The following is a 23,509-nucleotide window of genomic DNA, read 5'->3' as shown; positions in this document are numbered from 1 at the left end:
ATGCCACGCCAAGCCCGTACGTGTGCAGCGTGCGCAGCGGTGCTTCTGAAATTAGAGGTTCCATCCATCCATCCTCACTAGGGTCGCGGTGGGTCCTGGAGCCTATCTCAGCTGACTCGGGCGAAGGCAGAGGACACCCTGATCAGGTCGCCAGTCTGTTGCAGGGCTACATATACAGACAAACAATCACACTCACATTCACACCTTTGGACAATTTAGAGTAATCAATTAACCTCAGCGTATTTGGGAGGAAGCCGGAGTGCCCGGAGAAAACCCACGCATGCACAGGGAGAACATACAGAAAGACCATGCAGAAAGTTCCCGGCCGGGATTTGAACCGGGGATCTTCTTGCTGCAAGGCGAAAGTTAGCCGCTACGTCACTGTGCAGCCCTGAAATCAGAGGTTTAATCTTTAAATGCAAGTTTCCGAGGAGAGAGGCTGATAGCATTCACTGATATAGTGACACTGCTCTCTGTAATCCGTAATTTTGGCAAATCAATTAAACATAAAAAATTTGCAAAATTCTTATAAAAATGAATCCTACTCTTTGTCAGCAAAGTCCATATTAGCATAATATATCAAGAGCGTTAAAGCTGCTATGGTCTACATAAAAATAAGCACTATGAATGTTATCATATGAATTTGATGATTAGCATATGTCAAAATAAAATACAAAGCAAGATTTTGTTTGTATCAAAAGATTTTAATCAATAAAAACATCAAAAATCTGTCCAAAAATTGTGGTATTTACATCATAAAACAGCAGCAAAAACACTGTAAAGATACAAAAAAAGAAGCAGAAGCTGTGAACAGTAAACATTCTTTTGAGAAATGCCACTAAACAACACAATGGAACACTAAGCAGAGAAGTTATATCAGAAATCTCTTGTCCACCAGAGTCTTGTATGCGAGGTTCCTCCTTCCAAGAGCGTTACGGATGAAGGAAAATATCTGTAATCGACGAGATGGTTTTTAATATATTTGTACAGTGAATGCAACATACTTTACACAAAAATACTGACCATCTGCTGTAGGTATGTAAGAACAGCTGCAAGAACGAAGCTCTGAGACCCGAGGTCAACGACACAGAAGAACAGGGTGTCAAAGATCAGCAGCGTGGCCTCGTTTCCGTAAAACAGCACATTACTGAAGGAGTGGGCCTCATCTGCAGCGAGAAACGCAAACACACATCATATGGGCACACGGACGAGCACAAACAGACCGAAGAGTGCAGCCATCTGGGCCGAGAGGAGGTCGATACCGTTGTAAAAGATGCTCTTCTCGCTGGGTTCAAGGAACTCCATCCCTATGACCCGCTCAAACATCAGCTTGTCCTTCACTATGTAGTCCATGTCAGGGTGGGCCTGAAGTAAAGAACACAACACGGGAGAGTAAGCAAACTCATATCTAGCAAATCTACCAGGCCAGAAACACGAAGCAGGATTTGGGTTTAGCAGGGTAACTTTAGGTTAAACTCTGAGTTTTGAGGTCTTTTCTGCCAATAATGTCCTTTTGACTGCAATAACAGAATTGTGGGTGCAGTAACCTCCATGTCATACCTGTATGCATATGAATTCATCATGTCGTACACTACTATTCAAAAGTGTGGGATCACCCAGGCAATTTCATGTTTTCCATGAAAACTAACACTTCTATTCATGTGCTAACAACTGCACAAGGGTTTTCTAATCATCAGTGAGCCTTTCAACACCATTAGCTAACACAATGTAGCATTAGAACACAGGAGTGATGGTTGCTGGAAATGTTCCTCTGTAACCCTGTGGAGATATTAATAATTATAACAATAATACATTTTAATTAAAGGTGGCTTTCAAAACACCCAAGGACACCTTACAAAGTAAACAAAGTGAAAACACATTCACATTAACAATTTTAAAACTTAAAGATGTAAAAAGTTTAAAAGAAGGAAATTTAACAATTGTAAAAACAGAAGAAAAATTTGCAGAGGAATGAAAGTCAAAGTGAGTACCGAGCGGCTGCAATGTGAATTTCCCTGGTGATGGATCAATGAAGTTCTATCTTTTCGTATCTTGTCTGCCTTTTTTGTTATTATATGTTGTATGTAAGCTGCTGAACACTGAAATATCCCTCGGGATTAATAAAGTATCTATCTATCTATCTATCTATCTGATATTTTGACCCTCACTAATAAAGGCTGAAGACAAATCTCAATCCATTCTTTTATATGCATTTGTGTAGAGATATAATTCTAAGACAGTCGAATAAAATCAAAGAAATTATGAATTATGGCATTTTAACTGTCTCGTACTGCAAAGAAGACATTTCAGAGTTCTCTTTACTTCTAGCCATAGTTGTGCTGTTTCCATAGAGGAACAGGATTTTATAGTGCAGTGAAAAATGAGCCCACAGTGAAGAAAAAATGTAACAGGAGTAAAGAAACGCCTCAAACTTAACTCAAAATTCTCACAGCTTTCCCTTGTGCTTTGGCTGCAACAGGATTAGGTAGTTTGATCTGTTTGTAAGGCTTCAGTTTCCTTGAGTGTGCTTTTTGTGTGTGTAGCTGTACTAACATGGTCGATAACAGATGCCAGGAAGTGGTTCATGGTGTGGTACGCTTTGCACTGCGGCTCGCTGAAGTGACCCATGGTCGTGTCTGTCAGCCGTGATGGCCTGTTTCTCTGCAGCACAGGGGATAAAATCAACCATTTAAACAGCAGAATAATGAAGCTTTTGTTCGCAGAGGTGCAAACATGACAGAGTAAACACAAACCCTGCTGATTGAGTCCTGTATCCGGTCGTACTGCGTCCGAAGGAGGTTGGAAAGAGCAACCTGAAACGTCTGGATGTCAGTGTTGGGAAGTAAACCTCTCTGACCACACAGCGACTCCTTACAAAAGGAAGGAGAGAGAATAAGAAATCAGTAATACTACGAATAGCATACTAGCTAGTAGCAAATTAAAAAAGGCTGCCGCTGTACGCACCTGTTCTCTCCTCAGATTGTTGTTCATTTCCTCCATGTTTGTGTCTGCGTGTCCGTGCACCGAGCGACCGTGGATGTAGTAACCGAAACAGCGATGGGACAAGAGCAGCACGGAAATCTGCACGGGAAAAAAAATTAAAAACACACTTATGGGAAACATTACGGACAGAAAAACTGTCGAATGCAACGTGTGTGTGGCTACTTACATTACTGATGGAGCAGAGATCTACAAACTGACGGATTTTATCCTCCACAAAGTGCTCATAAAACACTGTGAAGAAAATCACCTGTAGGGACGAAAGCATATTATGAGCCTGTAGACTGATTTCAGGCTAACTTCACTTGCTTCACTTTTAAACTCTTATCTTGGTTACTATAAGGGCTACCAACACATATGTAGGATCCACTACCCATCAACAGCAGCTAAACAGGACAAGATCTTGGTCTTTACAGCTTCACAAACACAGGTTGGAGACGGGGCTCCCTGTGATCAGTGGGGCAGAGACACCGAATGCAAGACACCTTTCAGATCTGGCACGAGGGCACAAAGTATCAAATCAGCACGAGAGCAGATTTTCAAGGATTCCCCCAAAACAGACCTCCAGAGAAATAAAACAATGTGTATTGGGACCTACAAGGGATCAAATGGCTCCTAATACACACATTCTGACCAACCGCTGACTCTGCAGGATGCGGGGGTCAAAAATCTTGATAAGAACTTCAAAGACATTCCACTGACACTGCTACAAACTCAGAACTCACATCACCACAGAGAACAAGCATTTATCCACAACCCTGGATTTAATCAGTCTTTATATTTACTTATTTAACGGAACCATTGAACACTGACTTCAAAACCTCATCATGGTTATATCCTGCCTTTTCTTTAGTCTTCTACTGTATTTGTTTTGGTACAAACATTATAATTTTAACATGTCTGCCATTCACATGTGGTCAGATTTTTATAGATTTTAGCTCCCTAAATTGGATACATAACCTATCAAATAAAAAAAAAGTCTCATACTGTGAAATTGTTGTGTTTTCACCAAAAAAATAGAGATATCTTTATATAATTGCATAGCAGAGATATCAGAGCCATGATGTGGGATGCTGAGTGACTTAAAAATAGTGCCTTACCTAAGAAAACGTCATGGTTTAAATCACTGAAGTGTTCATACACAGTGTGAATGTTTGGTCACCAAAGCCATCATTGTAGTGAAAAGAAATCCAATGTTTTGTGTTTATTTTTCATATAAAAATGGGATGTAATTTGGCTCACAGAGAAACAACTCCATTCGACTGAAAGTAAAAGTAAAGTTCTGCTGTTTATTCTGATAGGTGGTATGGTATGAAATTTTGTGACTTGTTCAGCTGAAAGGCCGGAGTGTGAAAATGGAGGAGGAAGTTAGTAAGTTTGGTCTGTCTTTGTAACAATATTACTTCAAATATGTAACAAGAATAAAGAAAAACTGGATAGAAATATCAACGCTATGCAATGATGAGTTGATAAGTTATTCAAACAAGAGTAGTAATTGTGGAGATGCACACATAGCTGTATGCAGGTTGTAACTATGATCATGTCTAATGTGAATTCATATTTTTTCCTTCCTCAGCGACACTTTAATTTGATACGTGCTACACATCACGGCAACAAATACTTCTAGAACAACTGAACTAAGAAGAAAGGACGTACATTTGGATGCAAAAGCGCCTCTGCTGGGCTCTAAGGGTAAAGAGAAAGAGGGATATGAGAGGTGTAACTCCTCATTTTGTTGCACAGCTGTATACTATAAAGGCTTATATTACCGTCCACAAAAACTCCAATGTTTCAAAAAAATCGAAGAATCAAGGAAAAGCTCGGAGCTGGTGTGCTGCTGCTCCAGAACAACGCGCCTGTCTGCACAACAAAGGAGGCAGAAGCAGCCAAACGTGGCCCAAAATAGGAGTTACGCCTCAAGAAAAAGAAGAAACTGTTTACCTGCAGAAGTCCAATGCAGAGCCAGAGTGTTGCTGCCAAACCGTAGCGCAGCGTCAGGCTGTATGAAGGCGTGTAGGCCTCTGAGGGGCGCTGTAACGTTGTCCAGGGATCTCTCAGGGCCAGACTGGAGAAACCAAGCACCTTAACAATGAAGAGTAACAGTCCGCAATGAGGGAAAAGGACATGACAACAGCTGATCAAAGAACAGAGAGTTGCTATGAGACGTACTTCCAGGAAGAAGAGCACAGCCATGATCTGAAAAGTCGGGCTGATCTTGCGGATGGTCTGGATCTCGTTCCACTCGTTGGCCACAAAGTAGGTCCTCCAAATGCTGACTGGAGAGGGCTCACGCTTCATTTCACCAGCAGCTGAAACACCAGTAAATACGGTGAGTGGAATAAAAGAGCTGGATAGTTACCTCTGAGGAACATAAGCTCAGGTGAAGCATGTCTGTACCTTGCACAGTTCTGCTAGTTTTACTTCGTGGCCTCTCCCAGTCGATGAGAAACACATCGACCGACACCTGAATGAACAGTTTGTGGAGAAACTGGACAGCCTGGTGAAAAATACACAAAGTAAAGCATTTTAGAGACATATCCTCCAGCTTTCACGAACCATCCTGCTCATTGTCTCATCTGTTTTGCACAACTGCACTACTGCACTGTTGAACTGCCAGATGTTTAGATGTTTATATTTTTATTATAGTCTTATTTGTAACTTGCATGCTCTCATGTTCTCTGCCTTTCATGCTGCTGGAACTGTGAATTTCTCTTTGGAGATTAATAAAGTATCTATCTATCTATCTATGTATCCATCTGTTTAGAAGGCGTCCGACCTTAAGAGCGAAGGCACAACCGATGTACGTCACCAGCTTCTCCTCCTGAGGCGGCAGCGGCAGCAGCACCGACACAAACTGTTGGGCCTGAACAGACGAATACACAAATAAATCCAAGTGTGCAGCCAATAATAATTACATCTACATCTATTAAAAGTTGGCCAGGAGTGGTAAAGGAAGGAAGAAATTTACCTTTAATGTCTTAACAGGGCAGAGAAGAAAAGAAAAAGAGTTTAAAGTTCATGCAAAGGCAAAGGAAACATTCTTAGTGTGGAAAAAGCAAAAAAGGCTTCAGAAAGGAGACAAAGGTACAAGAACTGAAGATCCCATATGCATTAAAGTCTTGTCAAAGAAAGGCCTAAGGTGTAAGGGACATACCTTGTAAAAGATGAGCCAATACAGTCCAGTTCCTACAGTGACGACGAAGAAAACGTTGGCCAGATCACCGGCATAAAAGAACAGAAACTTCACCAACGTCTGAGGGAGAAGGAGGAACAAACTGACATTAGTTCTGAGCTGTAATCCCACAACTGACTGAGATGATAACGTGCAGAAGAAACAGTACCACGCCATCAACGTCTGTAGACGAAATCCTCCTCTTCCAGCTGACCGTCTTCAGCAGAGAGTAAAGCACAGCGACTCCACCCATCACACCTAAAGCAGTCTGAGCACACAGATCCTGGATCAGCCAAAGCAAGAAGCCCACCTCAAACTTTTACCAACATTTGATTCATGTTTCTACTCACATCTGTCTTCATGCGAGCGTCACTCTGATCCATCTCATACTCCACAGCAAAGGATGTCTGGAAAAAAGTAAATGAGCTCAACGATAAACCAAACAAAAGCTTGTTGTTCTGATAAATAAAGCTAATAATTTCTATTTCTAATATAAAGCTTAGTGAAGCTCCTTTCAGACGTTCCCATTGTTATGACATGACAAAAACAGAAACTTTAGTTCTATAGGAACTTTCAAAAGTGGAGGTCCTTTTCAAAGCAATTAAAAATACACAAACATCAGATAGAACACTCATAGAAGACAAAAACATTAGTAAAGAATGCAACCCTGAAAAAAAACAAGATACTATTCTGGACATTTCTGTGCCACTTTCGACACGGCACAAATCTGAACTGTTTCAAGATTTGAGATCTAACATTTGAAGACTTTTTCCCACATTTCAGCACCAATATTGATCCAAAAGCATGAATGAGAAAGACACAGTTTGAACGTCTTCCTCATTAACTTTGTTCTACAAATTCACTTTTATTAAAAACTGAAATATGATCCATAAAAAATGAACTTGCTGATATGAAGACAGAGTCTGTATCAGGTCAGATTCATGAGACTCACAGATAATGTAATCTCGGTTTTGACAATATGTAAACAGGTTTGTTGTTTGTAGTTTTCCCCACTGAGTTTATTAAATATCTGCAGCATCAGCAGCAGCAGGATCCATATGAGCATCACTGAAGAGAGAACAGTAACCTCATTAATTTCTTCTAAATATAAATTATCTCCGACATGGAGACAGCATGGATCAGGATCTAACAAGAGGTCCCGCTGTGAACTTTTCATCAGCTCACAGCTGCCACACAGAGTCACAGTTATCAGCTGCAGGTAAATCATTTTCAGGTTGACTCCTCAGCTTTCTAGATATTTTTGTTTTACTGTTTGTAAAGTAGCAGTTAGGCGATCATGACACATGGACAGAGTTTTCACCATTTAGGAAATCATAAATAAATTAGGCTGTTAGTCATTACCTTAGTCACCTTTTTAAACTGGCTTTTACATAATGCTTTTATTTTATCTTAATGCCTTGATTTATACTGTTTATTCCCTGGTTCTGCTTTTATTTATATATTTATTTTATTATTTTGTATACTATATTATTATTTCACTATTTTAGTATTTATTTTACTATCTATTTTATCATTCATTTACTATTTTACTATTCTTTATCTTTTAGTAGCTATTTTATTCTTCAATTTTTAGTTTTACCTGTTATTTTCAACACGTCTCTTTTTGATTCCAGTGTTTCCTCAGTGGGGAGCCGTCTGCATCTGGGGCTCTGGCAGGGCCTAGGCCTAATGGTCCTGGAGCTAGCTGGCCTGTTGGGCCTGACGGGCCCTGCTGCTGCCCCGGGTACGGGTGGCTCTCATTGATGGTGTTTCCTCTTTCTGTGTGTGTGTGTGTGTGTGTGTGTGTGTGTGTGTGTGTGTGTGTGTGTGTGTGTGAGTGGCTGTGTGACTGTCTGTGTGTGTATGTCTGTGTGTTCATAGGAAGTATGATGTGGGGCAGGATTTGGGAGGGATGCGGGGCATTGTCTTTTTATTGTTTTTGATTGTTTGTTTTTAACTTGTTAAGCACTTTGTGTTACTTTTTGTATGAAAAGTGCTATAGAAATAAACTTTGATTGATTGATTGATTGATTGATTAAATGTAAAAACTCGTTTAGATTTAGTCTATTCTATCACCGCATTTTTATGTATATAAAATGTTCTGTTCAATCGATTTCTGAATAAAGCTGTGGGAAACATCAATATAAAAGAGATCAAAGTTTGAATGACAGACTGATGAAACAGCTACGACAAACATCCCACGTCTCAAAAGGGCTTCATCATTATTCCAGTGAAGAGTTCCACAACTATGGAAAGACAAACGCGTGTGATCGACTCACAGATACAGTTTGTGTATTTATATCCATGATAGGAACGTCTCTGTAGGTCACAACCATCAGAGGAGGAAACACTTGTCCTTCCTGAGTTCGTGGAACCAACTGGAACCTAAAAAAACACACAGAATTGATTAACAGCAGCATCACCACTTCACAAAAGAAGATTTCTCTTTTTTTTTTTTGTTTATCATGGCGGTGCGCGGGTTACAAGTTTACCTTATTTTAATGCTGCTCGCTACACGGATGACTTTCGGCAAGGAACTTAAGCTCTTCTCTCTTCCACTCAGCATGTCGATGAGAAACATCCGCCGAGACAAGTACCAGTTTCTCATGTTCTCTGTAGGGAAACAAAAGCTGTCAAAGCAATGACAGCACACACTCAAACATTCACTGTCCAGAATTAAAATTACAGATATGCATAATATCATTTGTCAAGTAAGATGCAGATGTTGAGGTCTCAGAGAGGACTCAGGCTCATTATGGCCCTAAGGTAACAAAGGTTTTGAAGCAGACAAATAAAGATCTTAAGAAGAAACATTATAAGTTAACCATATGATTATGTTTGCTGAAATAATATATACATTTTTGAAGTGTTGATTTGATTAAAGTAATGATTCAGATGATTTATTATGTTCAGATTGAGAAGAATGATTTAAGAAGTGATTCTGTGTGAAGTAATCCTTGTTTAGGCTTGTCAAGGCCTTAAGAAAGCAGAAGTGCAGTAAACAACAGTCACCATGACTCGGCAGCCACAATGACATTGCAGCCTCCTCGGAAAAAAGGGAAGTTTGGGAAAAACCCAAGAGGGCTGGCTGAAATGTGTGTGTGTTAAACAGAATGTGGGCACCGTGTATTTGCTGTAACAACATGACTTCTGTATTACTGCTGTATGTGATGACAACTCGATTGCATAAGTTAGACGGTGTCAGAGGGCGTACCTAGCCAGTTTTGTGTGTCAGGAGAGAGTATAAGAATGGGAGCGCAGAGACATTATACGGGAGATGTTCTCCGGAGCTGCCAGAAGAGCTGCAAAGGGAACTTGGCCGGAGTTCTGAAGAATCTTCACCTTCCTCTATTGCCCTAGAGACGGGAGGACTACGCGGGACTTAGGCTCCAGAGATCGCTGAGGACATCGTTGGAAGCAAAGTCTTTTTCTGACTTTGTTCAACAAGCGAAGACCACACTCTGCCAAACGGAGAGTCCTAAGAGGTTCTGCAGTTATCCAGAAGAAACCAATAGAGGGGAGAACCGACTACACCCGAAGAGGCAAAGGAGGCAACAGCACTGGGCTGTTCCCCTCCCCGGGGCTGGGAGACCCAGTGACCCACTACAGCCTGAGCAGACGAGGGTTTTCCATCACCACCATACCACAGAGAAGACAGCTGGGGCGTAAGCACTAACGTTCCAGCCAATTCCAGAGATAACTGCCAGACCACGATTGGCTTACAGGATTCCTCCGCTCCCCCCTGCCGAGGGATAAGATCCTTTTGTCCACAAAGAAGACATCGTAACGAGTCCTCTGGACAACTGAGGACTTCTCCCAGACGCAAGTCAAGACCGAGTGATACGGTAGTGGCCACGCTGTTCGCTCTCTCTCCTAAATTTAATAATTAGAGAAGATTGTTAGGTACGCTCAATTTAGTTACTTTAGTATCATTTTTAATCAGAAATAATTAATTGTTTTAATCATGAATTGATGCTGTGCCCTTGCTAAACTTGCTTAAATAAAACGCTTTATTGCATTTAAAGAGAAGCCTAATGAAACTATTATAAACCACTAAAAATCTGCATAGTGGTAAAAAGTTAAGTTGATTGTGTGCATTCAATCCAATGGTTCTTAAAGGTTACTTAGTCCAAAGTTAGAGTGTTTAAACATTACCCCTGAGGTTAGTTCTTTCCAAACCTCTAAAACGAACCCAGGAATAGCACCAAGTGCATGCAAGTCCTTAGAGAGAAGCTGACCGATAACGAATGTGAATGATAGATCAATTCTACTACTTAGAAAGGCTGTTTGGTGGGATAGCATTTATCAGATAAGAGGGGAGAGACATTTGGAAGCAAGGCAGTCAGAACCTGGGCGAGTGTCTCTCGATTCCAGCTTAATTTATTCTGCTGAAACCTGTTAGGTGGAATACTAATAGGCAGATAGAATCTAACCCTTTAAACGGAGAGCTGGACCAAATTTAACCTGAGGGAAGGGTTAAAAAAGGCTAGACTGGCGAACACATTCTGACCACTCAAAACCACATCTCTGTAATTCAATTTATTATTAACATTACTATTACAGTCTTCACTGTTGCTGCTCATGTGAGGCTTCCTATTGGCTGTTGGTCCAGCAAAGCATTTGAAACGACGTAAAAACGGCTGCTGTGGTGGACAAGATCACCCAAAAAAAATGTGAAATGGAAAGAGCTCATCAGCGAGGAGTTTTTGGAGAATTAGAGCTTTACTCAATAGAGATTTGGCATTAGGCTCCACTGACATGGTGGTAAATCAGCTTGTATAATGCAGTTACGGTTTTAGCACCATAGTATGTTTGAAAAACAAACTGCCTCCACTTTGACATCGCTCCAGATATCTGCATTGTCATTTCACAGCCTGAAAACTCTAATTAAACATGCATGTAATTACATTTTGACAAGAGAGAGTCACAATTTAAAATCTGTATAACATAATTTTGACAAGTTCAAGCTACAGTTAAGGATCTCAAAGAAAGAACAATGTTGGTATAAAAAGATTCATAACTTGTCGTAATTCAGCTGCAGATACATGTAGCTAAACTAGATATTTTTAACAAGAAACTCTGTGTGCACGAATAAAAGAAGTCATTTGTCCAATGAAAAACGGGATAATTGATATCTGTGATGCATTTCCAGTCTAGTTATTAATATAAACCTGCTTGCCACATACACATAAACTCTAGAGAATAAAATCCCACCTTGGTTGATGAATCTTCCGCTGTATTGCTGGTTCAGGACTAATGTTGGCAGAGGAAGCAGCTTTGTGTTTTCTCCTCCGCCGCCGAGGTCCATGAACACATCATAGAACAGCGGTTCAGGATGGGAACCGAGCAGCTCTGCTACCGAAAGATCGCACTGCGAAAACAAACACAAGCAGTTTATACCACAACTGGGTATTCAAAGAGAGCTTGTACGCCTTCTCTGTGCTAAACGAAGTAGAAAGACACTCACACTTTCTTGATAAGCGGTTCCAAAGCTGAAGGCTGCTGCCTGCTTGGTGGCTGGTTGAGGACAAAGCTGAAAGAGAAGGAGGTGATGTAGGGAGTTCAGCAGCTGTCTGAATTATACATTTTGTGAAAAATCATGTTGAAAAGTGTTATTTAACCAGGCTGACAGACTGCAAAACAGGAACAACTGATGCATTTGTGCTGAAAAGGGGGCAACAGTTAGTCTAGCCGCACTAGACCCATGCTCTGAAGATGCAAGGGTCTAGGAACTCTCGACAGGGAGGGAGGCGGGCTAAAAGGTTGCCTATCAAATCACTCTGCAGCAATTGGGTAGGTATACAACCAATCAGTGGAACGAATAGGCTCCTAGAGCGCCGGAAATCAGAGGATGTGGTAGTTCGGTGAAGCCTTATTTATACAGTCAATGGGTGAAGCTCAAGTATATTACAGACATGTTAACAGAAAGATTATTCAGAGTCGGTGCTAATGGAGCTCAATGACTGTTGTTGTTTTTGTTGTCGACCCTGGCAGAGAATTAAATTCGTTGCCGTGGGTTGTCTAGCGCGGCTAGGCTAGTTGTTTCCGGTTGTTTCTGTCAGAATCGTTGCGCCTCTGTCGTCACTTAGTTACGCCCGCCTTCTGACTCTACACTTCATGGTGATTCGTCGGCCAGTTTTAGGAGAATCCAACCTCGAGCCTTATGGAGGGTAACTAGACCCACCCTGACAGAGAATTAAATTCGTTGCTGTGGGTTGTCTAGCGCGGCTAGGCTAGGCAACAGTGACTGGGATTAAACTCTATCACCAACTTATTAAGGTAAAGCAAGCATTTCTGTAGACATCTTGCATGTGTCAATACTCTTACCTACTCAGAAAAAAAAACTCCATTTAGGACTTCATGTGATTCAGAAAATGACCACTTTTGTGCAGCACATTTGCATGGAGTAAGTAAAATCTGTGTTTTACTTGATTTACTGACATTTTCTGTGGATATTATATGATTATGCTGCAACATAAAGGTGTTGACAGAGATAAAAACGTTCATTTCTGCATGCTGCATGTCATCCATGCATTCATCTTTTGAGTTTTTTCCTGTGATGGATTTGAGTTTTCTGTAAATGGTTCTCTGTGCGGGCTGCTCAGTGACGTAGTGGTTAGCACTTTCGCCTTGCAGCAAGAAGATCCCTGGTTCGAATCCCAGGGGTGGGCCTGGGATCTTTCTGCATGGAGCTTGCATGTTCTCCCTGTGCATGCGTGGGTTTTCTCCGGGCACTCCGGCTTCCTCCCACAGTCCAAAAATATGCTGAAGTTAATTGAGTACTCTAAATTGCCCGTAGGTGTGAATGCGAGTGTGATTGTTCGTCTGTGTATGCAGCCCTGTGACAGACTGGTGACCTGTCCAGGGTATCCCCTGCCTTCACCCGAGTCAGCTGGGATAGACTCCAGCACCCCCTGCGACCCTAGTGAGGATAAAGCGGTGTATAGAGGATGGATGGTTCTCTGTGCTGTGTAGCAACACAAACCTCCTGATTTTGCACCCAAAATGCTACTTTATAATTGCCTGTGCTTAGAAATTCTTAGCAGGAAGGAGGCAGAAGAAAGGTGCAGAGAAAACAATACATATTTAAGAAAGATTTGCTAATTTTGTCCTTTTGTTTTGCTTTTTTTCTTTTTACAAATGACAGATTTGCATAGACATCCTCTGCAATTCTTACTAATGGCTCGAGGGGATTAAGTTCTGTTATTCCCATGTAAATATAATTTGATCATATCATTTCACATCTTACCTGCAGATTCTTTCCTCCCACTGGTTCCCACCTGAGAAACTCTCCTCTGACATTATAGACAGCAGCAAGCAGCCTGATGTCTGTGTTCTGATTCAAAAACAAACAATAATCGTCGATTAAAAGAACACTGACATGTGAGTTATCGTGAAATAAAAAGGAAACTGTTTATGTAGTGATTCTATTTTGGATTTAGGTTCTTTTTTCTCAAAGTGGACATGATTAAAGTTGATAATTTACCTTTTTTGTTCCTCTGAAACTGAAGCCAGTGGGAACGGGATCGGTCTGAAGCACTCGGCTGGCCAGTCCTGGTTCATCCCCGTAGTAAAGCCACGGCAGATTAGCTCTCCTGGAAATAGAATCGTCAAAATTATTAGTCGAATTAAATTACAGGAAATTGGATTGAACTACACAAAGAAAACACAGGGATTACCAGTAAGAAATGTCCTGAGTGGAGCTCAAAGAGGCCTTCGATCTGAAGATGGTGTTAAACAGACCGCAGGCGTCGGTGGAAACGCCGCTGAACGAGTGCATGTTCATCACACACATGTTCCCTAGAGCCTGACACGCCGTCAGATTGGAGAACACCTGAAAGAACATCACACAGGGCAATTATTTAGACAGAAAAAGTCCTAACACCTTCCTAACAGCACCGTGGTAGTCATTATCTGCTTCAGTTACACCGCTTAGCACATCATACTTCTTGTCTCTGTAAAAGGATTTGGCACTTTTCAACACTTTGTCACATGTATTTCTCCTTCAAAGCTGTTTGCCATTAACTGGTGTTAAAATTTCTGTGGTTATGTTTAATTCTCTGAACTCCACACAGCCTTTGTACATTTGTTTCGCTCCTGTCACATTTTTACCGGCTTCACCACGTTGAATGTATCTTCCAACAGCTGGATCATCTGTACACCGCCATGCTTCATTTATTTTATGTTATTTATCTCCTCTCTGCTCTGTTTAAGCACTGCCCGCACTTCAGGCAAATATTCAATGATTTTTAAAATGAGACATGGCAAAAATTATATTAATAAAACATCCAAATTTCAAGCTTACATTTGGTTAATTTTCCCAACAAAACCACACGTCATACATGATTAGTTCAAAGATGGAATATCTGATGATTTTTTTTTTACAGTTCTTCCAGTTTCTGCCTCGGATGAATGATGTAATTTTGGCCGTTTTTTTGAAAGAAAACACATCTTACCAACTTGTTTTTGGGTTCAGAGGGTGATTACATTCATGTTTTTGTCACAAATACCAACATAAAATCCTAAATGTTCTCCAGTGTCAGCATTTACGGCAGTGCGTGGCTGCAACCAGAGCTGCAATTTGCATCCTATGATGTTAAAGAGGGAACTATTTTTGAAAAAAATCAGGTATTGGAGTTACAAGGCAGGCTGCTGAAGAGGAGTAGAGGTTTTCCTGGAACCAGGCTGACAGGATACTGAACTTCTGCAATGGGAACAGAACAGAAAATGTAAACCAGAAAAGAGAAGAACGAGCATAAATGTACTCAGAAGCGAGAGAGAAGGAGACCCACCAGCTGAGCATAGTTGACGCTGGGGTTCATGTTAGTGGAGAGGCCGCCTGGACGGAAACATAATCCTCCTGCCTGGATGATCAAAAATAAATCACTGATGAGATGCGATGTGTTAGTTAACAGTGTGATGATTAAAAAAGGATGTGAGGGTAGAGAGACGTCTGAACTCACCAGGATATTAGGAGAGTTACACTCACAGGAGGTGTCAATGAAGGAAGCCTGACATCTCTCACACCTGAAACATATATTTTAAGAGTTAATGTTTCTATTCACACTCTGACAGCCTTATATCAGTGGTGACAGAGAAACAAAGAGCAAGCAGGAGTGAGGCATTTGTCAGAGTAAATGAAATGTGCACAATATGTCAAGGACGGAATAAAATCTGTCCTTGCAGCAGAAGAAGAGAACAACATAACAATTTGTTCTTCAGGTCTCATATTATCTCAACAACTTTTGCCCTTTAGTAAGAATGTTTCAGTGGATTTTGTAGTTAACTTCCTTGTTAACCCTCTAAACTCAAAGCAGTTTCTGGGTATTTTGTGCTCCTGTGCTATTTTTTCCTTGCAATATAAAATCCTGCATCTCTATAGAAACAAAGCAGCCATGGCTATACAGCTATTATGCTATAAATCATAAAAAGGGAAAAACAGTTGAATTTCTGATTGTTTATTACAAAATAATTGAAAATATCCAGGACCAACATGTCAAACATTTTTCCAAGTGCCTACACATGTGACAAATACTGGAAAATACTATAAATATTTCACTGTTTACATTCTGATTTTGTTTCCTAATGTTTGTCATGTGACTGAGTCAGTCTTAGTTGCATCAATTGGCACAGATTTTTTTTTGCTTTTTATAAAACATGATGTAATTTTTTATTTTTGGTGAATTTTTTAAAGAGACGTAGAATACAGTGATTTTTTCAAGCTTTGATTTGCTTAATTATCTCAACTGGACAACTAATTAAACATGATACATTCAAAGACCATTGGAAAGTTAAAAATGTGACAGTTTTTTCTGTTTTTCCAGTTTCTGGCTCTGATATTTGGTGTAATTTGGCAATATTTTTAAAGACAACATGTCTCTCAAACCTGCTGATAACATGCACATCTTGACATGGATTAGTAACACCCCAAATGGGAATATTTAGTCTGTTTTTAAGAGTAATTAGAGAGGCACGTGTTCGCATTTTATTTTATTTTAAAATAAACAAAACTGCCTTCATATATCTGATCTGATGCGTACCTGTCTCCACTGCTGCTTGGTACAGTCGAAGCAGGGCTGTCTCCGTTGCATGTTTCACACTTGGCCTCATCCAGAAGGTTTCCGTTGATATCTCTTTCCACTGGGGGAAAAACAGGCCACACTCATGTTTTTACATAAAATACACAAGCATCCACGCTATTGCTTCACTTTGCTATATTTGAAGCAAGCCCATTCACCATCAGAATTGTTTTTTTTTTGCACTTCTGTTTTCACAGACTCACCCAGGAAGCTGTCAGGTGGACACTTGCATTTCCCATCATCACTGAGAGCGCCTGGACAGCGAATACACCCAAACCCATCTTTAGTTACCGCCTGTAGATAAAGAAATATCAACAAAACACGACTGTGAACACTGCATAGAGGTTTTAAGATACAACTTCTACTCTGTAATGTGAATTTAAACCCAGACATTGAAGGGAAACTGCACGTACAGGCTTGTTGATGGGACACTGCTGACAGGTTATGGACGCTTTATCAGTGGTGAGAGTTTGGTAACCAGTTTGGCAAACACAGCTCAGTCCTGAAAAAGGAAGAAAACCAGTTTAGTGTCAGTGGAAACTATGGAAATGTTGCACAACCTTGAGTTCAGTGTTTTCTTTCTGGGTAGCAACAAAAAGGAACGAGAAAATAGCACAGAGGATGAAAAGCAACCTCTGCATTAGGGCTGAAAAAATTAATCTGTGTCAAATCAAAATCCCAACTTAAAACAATACAAATAGCAAATTACTGAGGTTGTTACTCCTGGGATCAACAAAGGTCACTAAACCAGACTGGGCAGGAAATCCGCTGAACTTCCTCCATGCCTGCAGAAAACTGCAACTTCTCCTTTTTTTGTTCCACTGAGTTTTTCTTTAGTGTTTGTACAAAAAACAGTCTGTCAGTATAAACTGCAGGTTGATTCTACTGGATGACAGAGGAGAAGAAAAAATACAGACTTCATTCTGGATTCTGATCTGAACCTGATTTCAAACATCAGAGGTCAGTTTGTTAAAGTAAGTCGATCAGGAAGTTTAGCTTTATAATGTACATTTAACTTCATGATTAGTAATTATGCGCACGCTTGGAAAAGAAAAACGGTTCTGTACCTTCTGATTGCTCAAAGCTGTTCGTTTTTCTTTTAGAAGTTTAACACATATAGACTCTCAGTGTAGCCTAACCAATCTGATTAACTAAATAACTCTTTATTTTAGTGAAATGGAAACCAATACATGTATTTTTCTTCTGTTATAAGTTACTATCATCTGACATAATCAGAATTGGGGACGCTTTGCTTTTCTCTGCTGCTGACCTTTGGTTTCACTTCCTCTGAGCCATTTCAAAATATTGCAATTTCCAAACTTCCATCCGTCCACTCTCTAATACACCACTTTATCCTCACTAGGGTCGCGGGGGTGAGTTCCAAATTTTATTGTTTAAATTAGTCCAGTAAATTTGTAAATTAAATAATATTCTAGGGATTTAACCACAATATTTAATTAGTTCATGTAAATGTGTATAGTCAATAACCTTGTATAGGCTTAATTTTTATATTTATTTAAATTACTTACATTTTAAATTTACATAAGTAATAATTTTGTAGGTTCCTAATGTTGATATTTAATATAGTTAAGTAAATTTGTCTGATACATACAACTGAAGGGTGTCAATTAATGAAGCACATTTGTATAATGAATTAACTTGTAAATTCCTAACATTAATATTTAATCTAGTCAGGTAAATAGATGAAATATTGCAGATTGATATCTAAATAAAACAGATATTTGCATAAGTAATAATATTGTACGTTCTTATCAGTATTATTTAGTTAGTTGGGTTGGTTTGTATCATATAAACAATTTTACATTGTCTGAATCTAATATTTCAATGACTCAGGTAAATTTGAATAATAAATAATAATGTAATTTCCTAACTCTAATATGACATTTAGTCAGGTAAATTACGTAATATATAATATTGTGGTTTTCTAACATATATTTAAATTAGTCATGCAAAATTAGCACAATTAAATCCATTTGTAGGTTCCTGATGCTGATATTTAATTTAGCTAGACTGATTTATGTAGTACAAAATACTGGGGTATTAACCTTAATGTTTTAATTAGTCAAATAAATTTGGATAAATAATAATCTTGTTTGTTCTTACCCTTCACATTCACGTTAGTCAGGATAATTTATGTTATACATAAAACACTGTAGGGGTGGAATGTTAATAATTACATAATAAATAACATTGTGCTGTCTTATTCTTAATATTTCAACACGTTTATTAAATTCCAATCTATGTTTTTTGTGTCATAATAATAACAGTGACTTTTCTAAGCTAACTGCTACTTAGCTCCTTGTGACTTCTTTTTGTCGTTGTTTGCAGACCAGTTCCCAGTTAAAGTGTATTTGTTTTACACTGAGACACTTTTTGTAAGCATAGCAGTATTTAAAATCAGTGCTATGTTGTGTTACGTTACGTTGTGTGGTGTTGTGGCGGTAACCGACCTGTTGTGCTCCGTCTCTGGTTCGGACCGCAGCTCACACACGACAAACTGGATATATCGAAGAACTGTTCCGCTCTGCAGTCAGAAGGAGCCTTAAAGGGAATAATGAACTGTTGGCAGTGAAGCAGGCCCACGTAGATAAAAAGATATAACGTTAAAGGCACTTTATGTCTGCTAAAGACGATCGGTAGCGTCCCCGTCGCCATGGTAAACAACCGTCTTCCTCATTACCCACAATCCTTCAGGCGACGTGATGACGTACCTAACTTCTGTGAGAGACGCAAAAGAAAAAAAATACAAATAAAACCAAAAACGTTCAATCCTCCGTTAATATAGACTTTAAAAAATCTTTTCTAGTGTAATTTTATTTTACATACAACTAAGCCCAAAATAGTTCATACACATGCTAAGTTTTGATTTATAGGCAAATTGTATTTGTCCAAATGATTATTTTTTTCTGACTGGATAAACAAGTGATTAAAACAGTATAAATGCTGTGTTAGAAATTCTAATTCAGATTTTTATTATTTCATTTTTTTTTTTTACAAAAACTATATGTCCAAAATTATTCATATGCCTCAAAACTGTCACGTTTCCCGAAAATTTACCTACTGTACCATTTCAAGTGGGAATTTTAATTTCTACTATGCTCTAGAGCATTCTAATACATTGAAAAATTGATAACAGCTGAAGCAGTAGCTTTCTAGTCAGTTACTAGTTGATGGAAAGAGCTCAGTGGGCTGCCAACAGTCAAACATGTTTGTAGGAATGTGCTACTTTGAGTGTTTTTCAGCCGATGGACCAGGCAGCCTGGTCAAAGTACATGGGATCATGGCAGCTGTGAGTCTTATTACCAGATATGATTCCATCTCGATTTGCAATTAACAGTCAGGGCACTGGAACAAGCAAGACATCTGAGAACTTCACTACAGCAGGACGGGAATATAAATGAATAGTGTCAGAGTGTTTGTGTGAAAGCTGAAAGTCTGCACTTAGGAAACAGATGAAACCACAGATTATGTTGCTCTGGGTTAACTTCAGATTTATCAGTCGTTTTCTACATGCTTGATGAGTCAAAGGGGACTTTTGGCAGGAAATGCTACCTACGCAACAACTCTGCAGATGCATTTTATTCACTCCAACTTCCTTCCCCACGGTACAATATGTTTTTGTAGTCTGCAAGGGAGGACAAATTACGCAATTTAATCATCCAAGTAAGTAAGATTTTAAAATGTAAAGTTTTAAGGAAACGAAATTGAGCTAAAAAGATTATTAAGTGTATTAGAAACTTCATATTCTGATAGACTTTCACATGTTTAGATCTTTAACTGAAAGGAAAGAAACTGTGAGAAAAGCAGAGTAAAGCCCAGCTCCTTACACAAGAGTGTTGTGATCGCTAAAATGATTTAAGTTCAGTCATTTTCATGCTTAAGACTGTGATCAAGTTTTGGCTCATCTTGCTTCAGTTAGTAAAGGCTTAGACTGTGATGGTAAAGGAGTTTTCCTGCTGTTTTTGTTGTTGCTGTTTATGACGTTTTTTGATAGAAGACCCAACAGCTGATTACCAACCAGCTAATACACATCATTCTATTAAAAAACAAATAGTAGCAGAAAATTATGTAAATTATTAAAGTTAAGCGCTAAATTATTAACTCCAATGTTTAGATTTCTAGAGATTAACATGTCAAAAGATATCATCTTTATCATCAATGATGAATTTTAACAATTTCTCTAGGTTTTTTTCTATAGGTTAGAAAATATTCATGCCCTTCCTCAGTATTAGTGTCAAGCTTTTTTCTGCCAACACATCAATTAAACAATTCTTATAACTGCTGAAAATCTTTTTAATTGTCTTTTCTAATGTTTTATGGTCTTTAAGCTCTCTTTAAAATATTTTATGGTGTTTAAGCTTTATTATCTTCTCTAATGTGTCATTGTCTTATAATGTTTTAAAGATTTAAAAAATGGTCTAATCCACTTTAAACCAAACCTTTATTTGTGATGCTGTACTGTGTTGCAGTTCATACTCCGGGCCAGCAGGTGGCGGTAAAACATCTGGTCCACACGTCAGACTCACTCAACATAAAAGGAGGGAAACCAGCACAGAGTGGACTAGAGCGCAGAGGGAGGAGACGGAGGAGGATCAAACCTGAAGATATGAAGTTGAAACGACACTAAGTGCGCTTTAAAACCCTCCTGTTCACCAGCAACTTCTCCAACCAGCTGTGGTGAGTATTTCTCTGCTTTTTACTGAGGAACAAAACTAGTTTTTCCACATTTCCTGCCTGTTTCACGTCCCCTCTGTTCTCTCTGTCTGCATGACGCACGTGGTATTTTTTTTCTTCCTGATTGCAGCTGTTTTCCCCTTTTTTTTCCTCACCTAAATTTTCTTAATTTTTCAGACCTGATATGAGAAAATGTATATAATCCTGCGACTCCAAGGACTGGATGTGAAGGCGGGAGTTGAAGATATTCGAGCTTTCTTCCACCCACTCCACATACCTGACGGTGGAGTTGTCATAGTGGGAGGAAGTCTCAGGGAGGCTTTTATTGCCTTCATCTCGGAGAGACACGCTCAGCTCGCCATGAGACGCACCGGAAACCTCCTGAAAGGCTCCGAAGTGACGATGCACATCAGCAGCATGGTTGAGCTGGAGCACAAGTTGGAGCTGTTGTTGAATAAGAAGAAGAAAGAGGAAAGCTCCCAGCTCACCGTGCAGAGACCTGCTGCCAGACCCACGTCCTCGAATGTTGTTGTGGACCTCACCGCAGAGCCTACATCTTCTCCTGCGTGGCCAACAGATCCAGACACTGCAAATCTGCCTCTTTTAAACACACCGCAGCAACAGCAGCAGCAAGCCGGTCAGACTCTGGACTCTGGCACTGCTTTTCTTCTTGGGATCTGCACCGTCCTTCAAGGTTTGCAGTCGTCCCAACAAGTAGAAACCATTAAGGCAGCTGAGTCTCCTAAAGTTGCAGTGTCACCTAAAGCTGTTGCGTCCGATGGTTCGATAACACCAGAGCAAACTGCAAACTCAAAGCCAGGCTACGTCAGGCTCTTCGGCCTGCCCCCCTCGACTACCAAAGAGGACATTTGCCGCTTTTTCTCGGGGCTAACGGTGCAGGAAGCCATAGTTAACGTCCAGTTGGGTCTTAATCATGGCTGTCTGGTGAAGTTCGCAAACATGCAGGACGCACGCGACGCTCTTTGTTTCAATCAGCAGCTTCTGGGCCAAATCTGCGTCGAGGTTCGTGGAGGGACCGAGAAGATGTGGAACAGTGCCCTGCAGGAATGTGAAACCGCTTCGAAGGTTCAGGAGAGACCGAAACTGGAGCAAAACCCTCTGAGGGAAAACCACAAGCAAAAATCTCTACTCGAGATCAATAAGCGATCCGTCAGCCCTCTTCCATCTACACCAGCGAAAAAACCCAAAATCGTCACCGCCTACACGCCTCCACCTGCGAGGCACATCGTCATGGTCAACAACCTGCCCAAAGAGATAAACAAGACTGAAATAAAAGAGCTCTTCGGATGTCCTAACGTCTCACACAAAAACGTTCTCCATCTGCTAGACAAATTCGGCAGAAAAACTGACACAGCCTTTCTTATTTTTGACCAAATTGAGGATTATGAATATGCACTGAATCTGTCGGGCTGCCACGTGGGCACCAGCGCCATCCAGGTCTCGGCAATCACCGAGCAGATGATGAGGGAGAAGATGTCCAAAGCTCGATCTCTGAAGACTCATCTGAAGATGGGCAAGAATCCAAAATGGAAACCAGAGGAGAATGTCGACCGGACAGGTCTGACCTGCCTGTTTGTGAGAAACCTTCCTGCACACGTGCAGAAAGGTCATGTAGGACGGCTTTTCTACAGATTCAGACTCACTCAGGACAGCATCGTTGTGCTGCACGACAGCAAGGGAAACGGTCTTGGTGAAGTTCTGGTTCAGTTTGACTCGGAGAAGACCGCGTCGTTCGCTTACAAGATGAACGGGAAGAAGTACCTGGGAGCTAAACTGCTTTTTACCCGCATAAGTGAGAAACAGATGGATGACATTTTGAATAAACGAGTTTGAAGAGCACAAACAAACCTAAGACTGATATGGAGATCTTTATTTTCAAATCAAGGTTGCTTCTCAACTCATGAATTCTATGTTTGTTAAACAATAACCACTGGCCATGCCTCCGCTTAATCTTCGTGTACATTCCATACAGACCAAAATAAAGATTGTCTAAACACGTTTTTGGTGCATTTATTAATGAAAAGTCACACTTATTTGCCTGTGTATATCTATGGAGCGGCCAGAAGAGCGAGGGAAGGTGTGGTGTTTGTTCCTGCTGCAGTAGAAGGGCGTGTCGTCTCTGCTTGGAATCAGATGAACTCACTAGGAGCAACTCGGAGGCACATTTACATATTATGACCGACACGTTGGACCTGCTGTGTCATTCCCACTGACTTGTCTCCTAGTTCTGTGATTTTATGACGCTATGGGACACTCCTTGTTTAATCCATTTTACCTCTGCAAGCTGCTACATGTCTCGGCCTGGACGTTGCTGTGAAAGGTCTCATTCAGTCTATTTCCTGGTTAAATAATAACCTCAGTCCAACAAGATACACTTTGAAACTCTGACATCGCTGAAACTTGAGAAGAGGAATCTGTCTCTGCTACAGAACCAGGAGGACAAGTTTTGAAGCTGGAATTCATTCAAGTTGTTTCTTTAAACTTGCTCTACATGGAGGCCAGACAGCATCTCAAACAGTCTAGTGTGGAACACAAAACCTGA

At 40.2% G+C, this 23,509-nt stretch overlaps 2 protein-coding genes across 4 annotated transcripts; one reads left to right on the top strand and one right to left on the bottom strand.

The window, feature by feature from the left end:
- Positions 1–683: 683 nt before the first annotated feature.
- tmem67 (transmembrane protein 67) lies at positions 684–18,972 on the bottom strand. The gene is made up of 28 exons (XM_051957400.1): positions 18,723–18,972; positions 16,665–16,753; positions 16,455–16,545; positions 16,213–16,312; positions 15,136–15,199; positions 14,965–15,036; positions 14,814–14,876; positions 13,852–14,006; positions 13,659–13,767; positions 13,422–13,508; positions 11,640–11,705; positions 11,387–11,543; positions 8,665–8,785; positions 8,452–8,557; positions 6,523–6,579; positions 6,342–6,440; positions 6,155–6,253; positions 5,777–5,863; positions 5,398–5,497; positions 5,170–5,309; positions 4,942–5,082; positions 3,170–3,250; positions 2,965–3,081; positions 2,754–2,870; positions 2,554–2,661; positions 1,263–1,365; positions 1,024–1,166; positions 684–952 (listed from the first exon to the last, which is right to left on the bottom strand). The coding sequence occupies exons 1-28, from the start codon at positions 18,925–18,927 to the stop codon at positions 872–874; spliced, it is 2,958 nt and encodes a 985-aa protein (XP_051813360.1). The 5' UTR covers positions 18,928–18,972; the 3' UTR covers positions 684–871.
- Positions 17,084–22,963, top strand: rbm12ba (RNA binding motif protein 12Ba). 3 transcript variants are annotated; one of them, XM_051957402.1, is made up of 3 exons: positions 17,084–17,211; positions 20,742–20,949; positions 21,124–22,963. In XM_051957402.1, exon 3 carries the CDS (start codon positions 21,139–21,141, stop codon positions 22,798–22,800), a length of 1,662 nt encoding a protein of 553 aa, XP_051813362.1. In that variant the 5' UTR covers positions 17,084–17,211; positions 20,742–20,949; positions 21,124–21,138; the 3' UTR covers positions 22,801–22,963. The 3 variants fall into 3 exon arrangements, with proteins under 3 accessions (XP_051813362.1, XP_022048692.2, XP_051813363.1); XM_022193000.2 differs by having other exon boundaries at positions 17,094–17,225; XM_051957403.1 differs by lacking the exon at positions 17,084–17,211 and adding an exon at positions 19,834–19,935.
- Positions 22,964–23,509: the final 546 nt, after the last annotated feature.

Source organism: Acanthochromis polyacanthus, chromosome 12 (assembly GCF_021347895.1).
Source record: "Acanthochromis polyacanthus isolate Apoly-LR-REF ecotype Palm Island chromosome 12, KAUST_Apoly_ChrSc, whole genome shotgun sequence".
Taxonomy (NCBI): domain Eukaryota; kingdom Metazoa; phylum Chordata; class Actinopteri; family Pomacentridae; genus Acanthochromis; species Acanthochromis polyacanthus.
This window is presented reverse-complemented; position numbering and strand designations above follow the sequence as displayed.

Bases quoted from the DNA above. Each gene is read 5' to 3' on its own strand.
- tmem67 (XM_051957400.1), bottom strand. From the start codon at position 18,927: ATGGCGACGGGGACGCTACCGATCGTCTTTAGCAGACATAAAGTGCCT. The intron at 8,558-8,664 runs GTAAACTTGTAA...GTGTTTTTTTAG, and splicing joins GCGAGCAGCATTAAAATAAG to GTTCCAGTTGGTTCCACGAA. The intron at 1,366-2,553 runs GTTAGTACAGCT...TCTTTACTTCAG, and splicing joins TGGCATCTGTTATCGACCAT to GCCCACCCTGACATGGACTA.
- rbm12ba (XM_051957402.1), top strand. From the start codon at position 21,139: ATGTATATAATCCTGCGACTCCAAGGACTGGATGTGAAGGCGGGAGTT.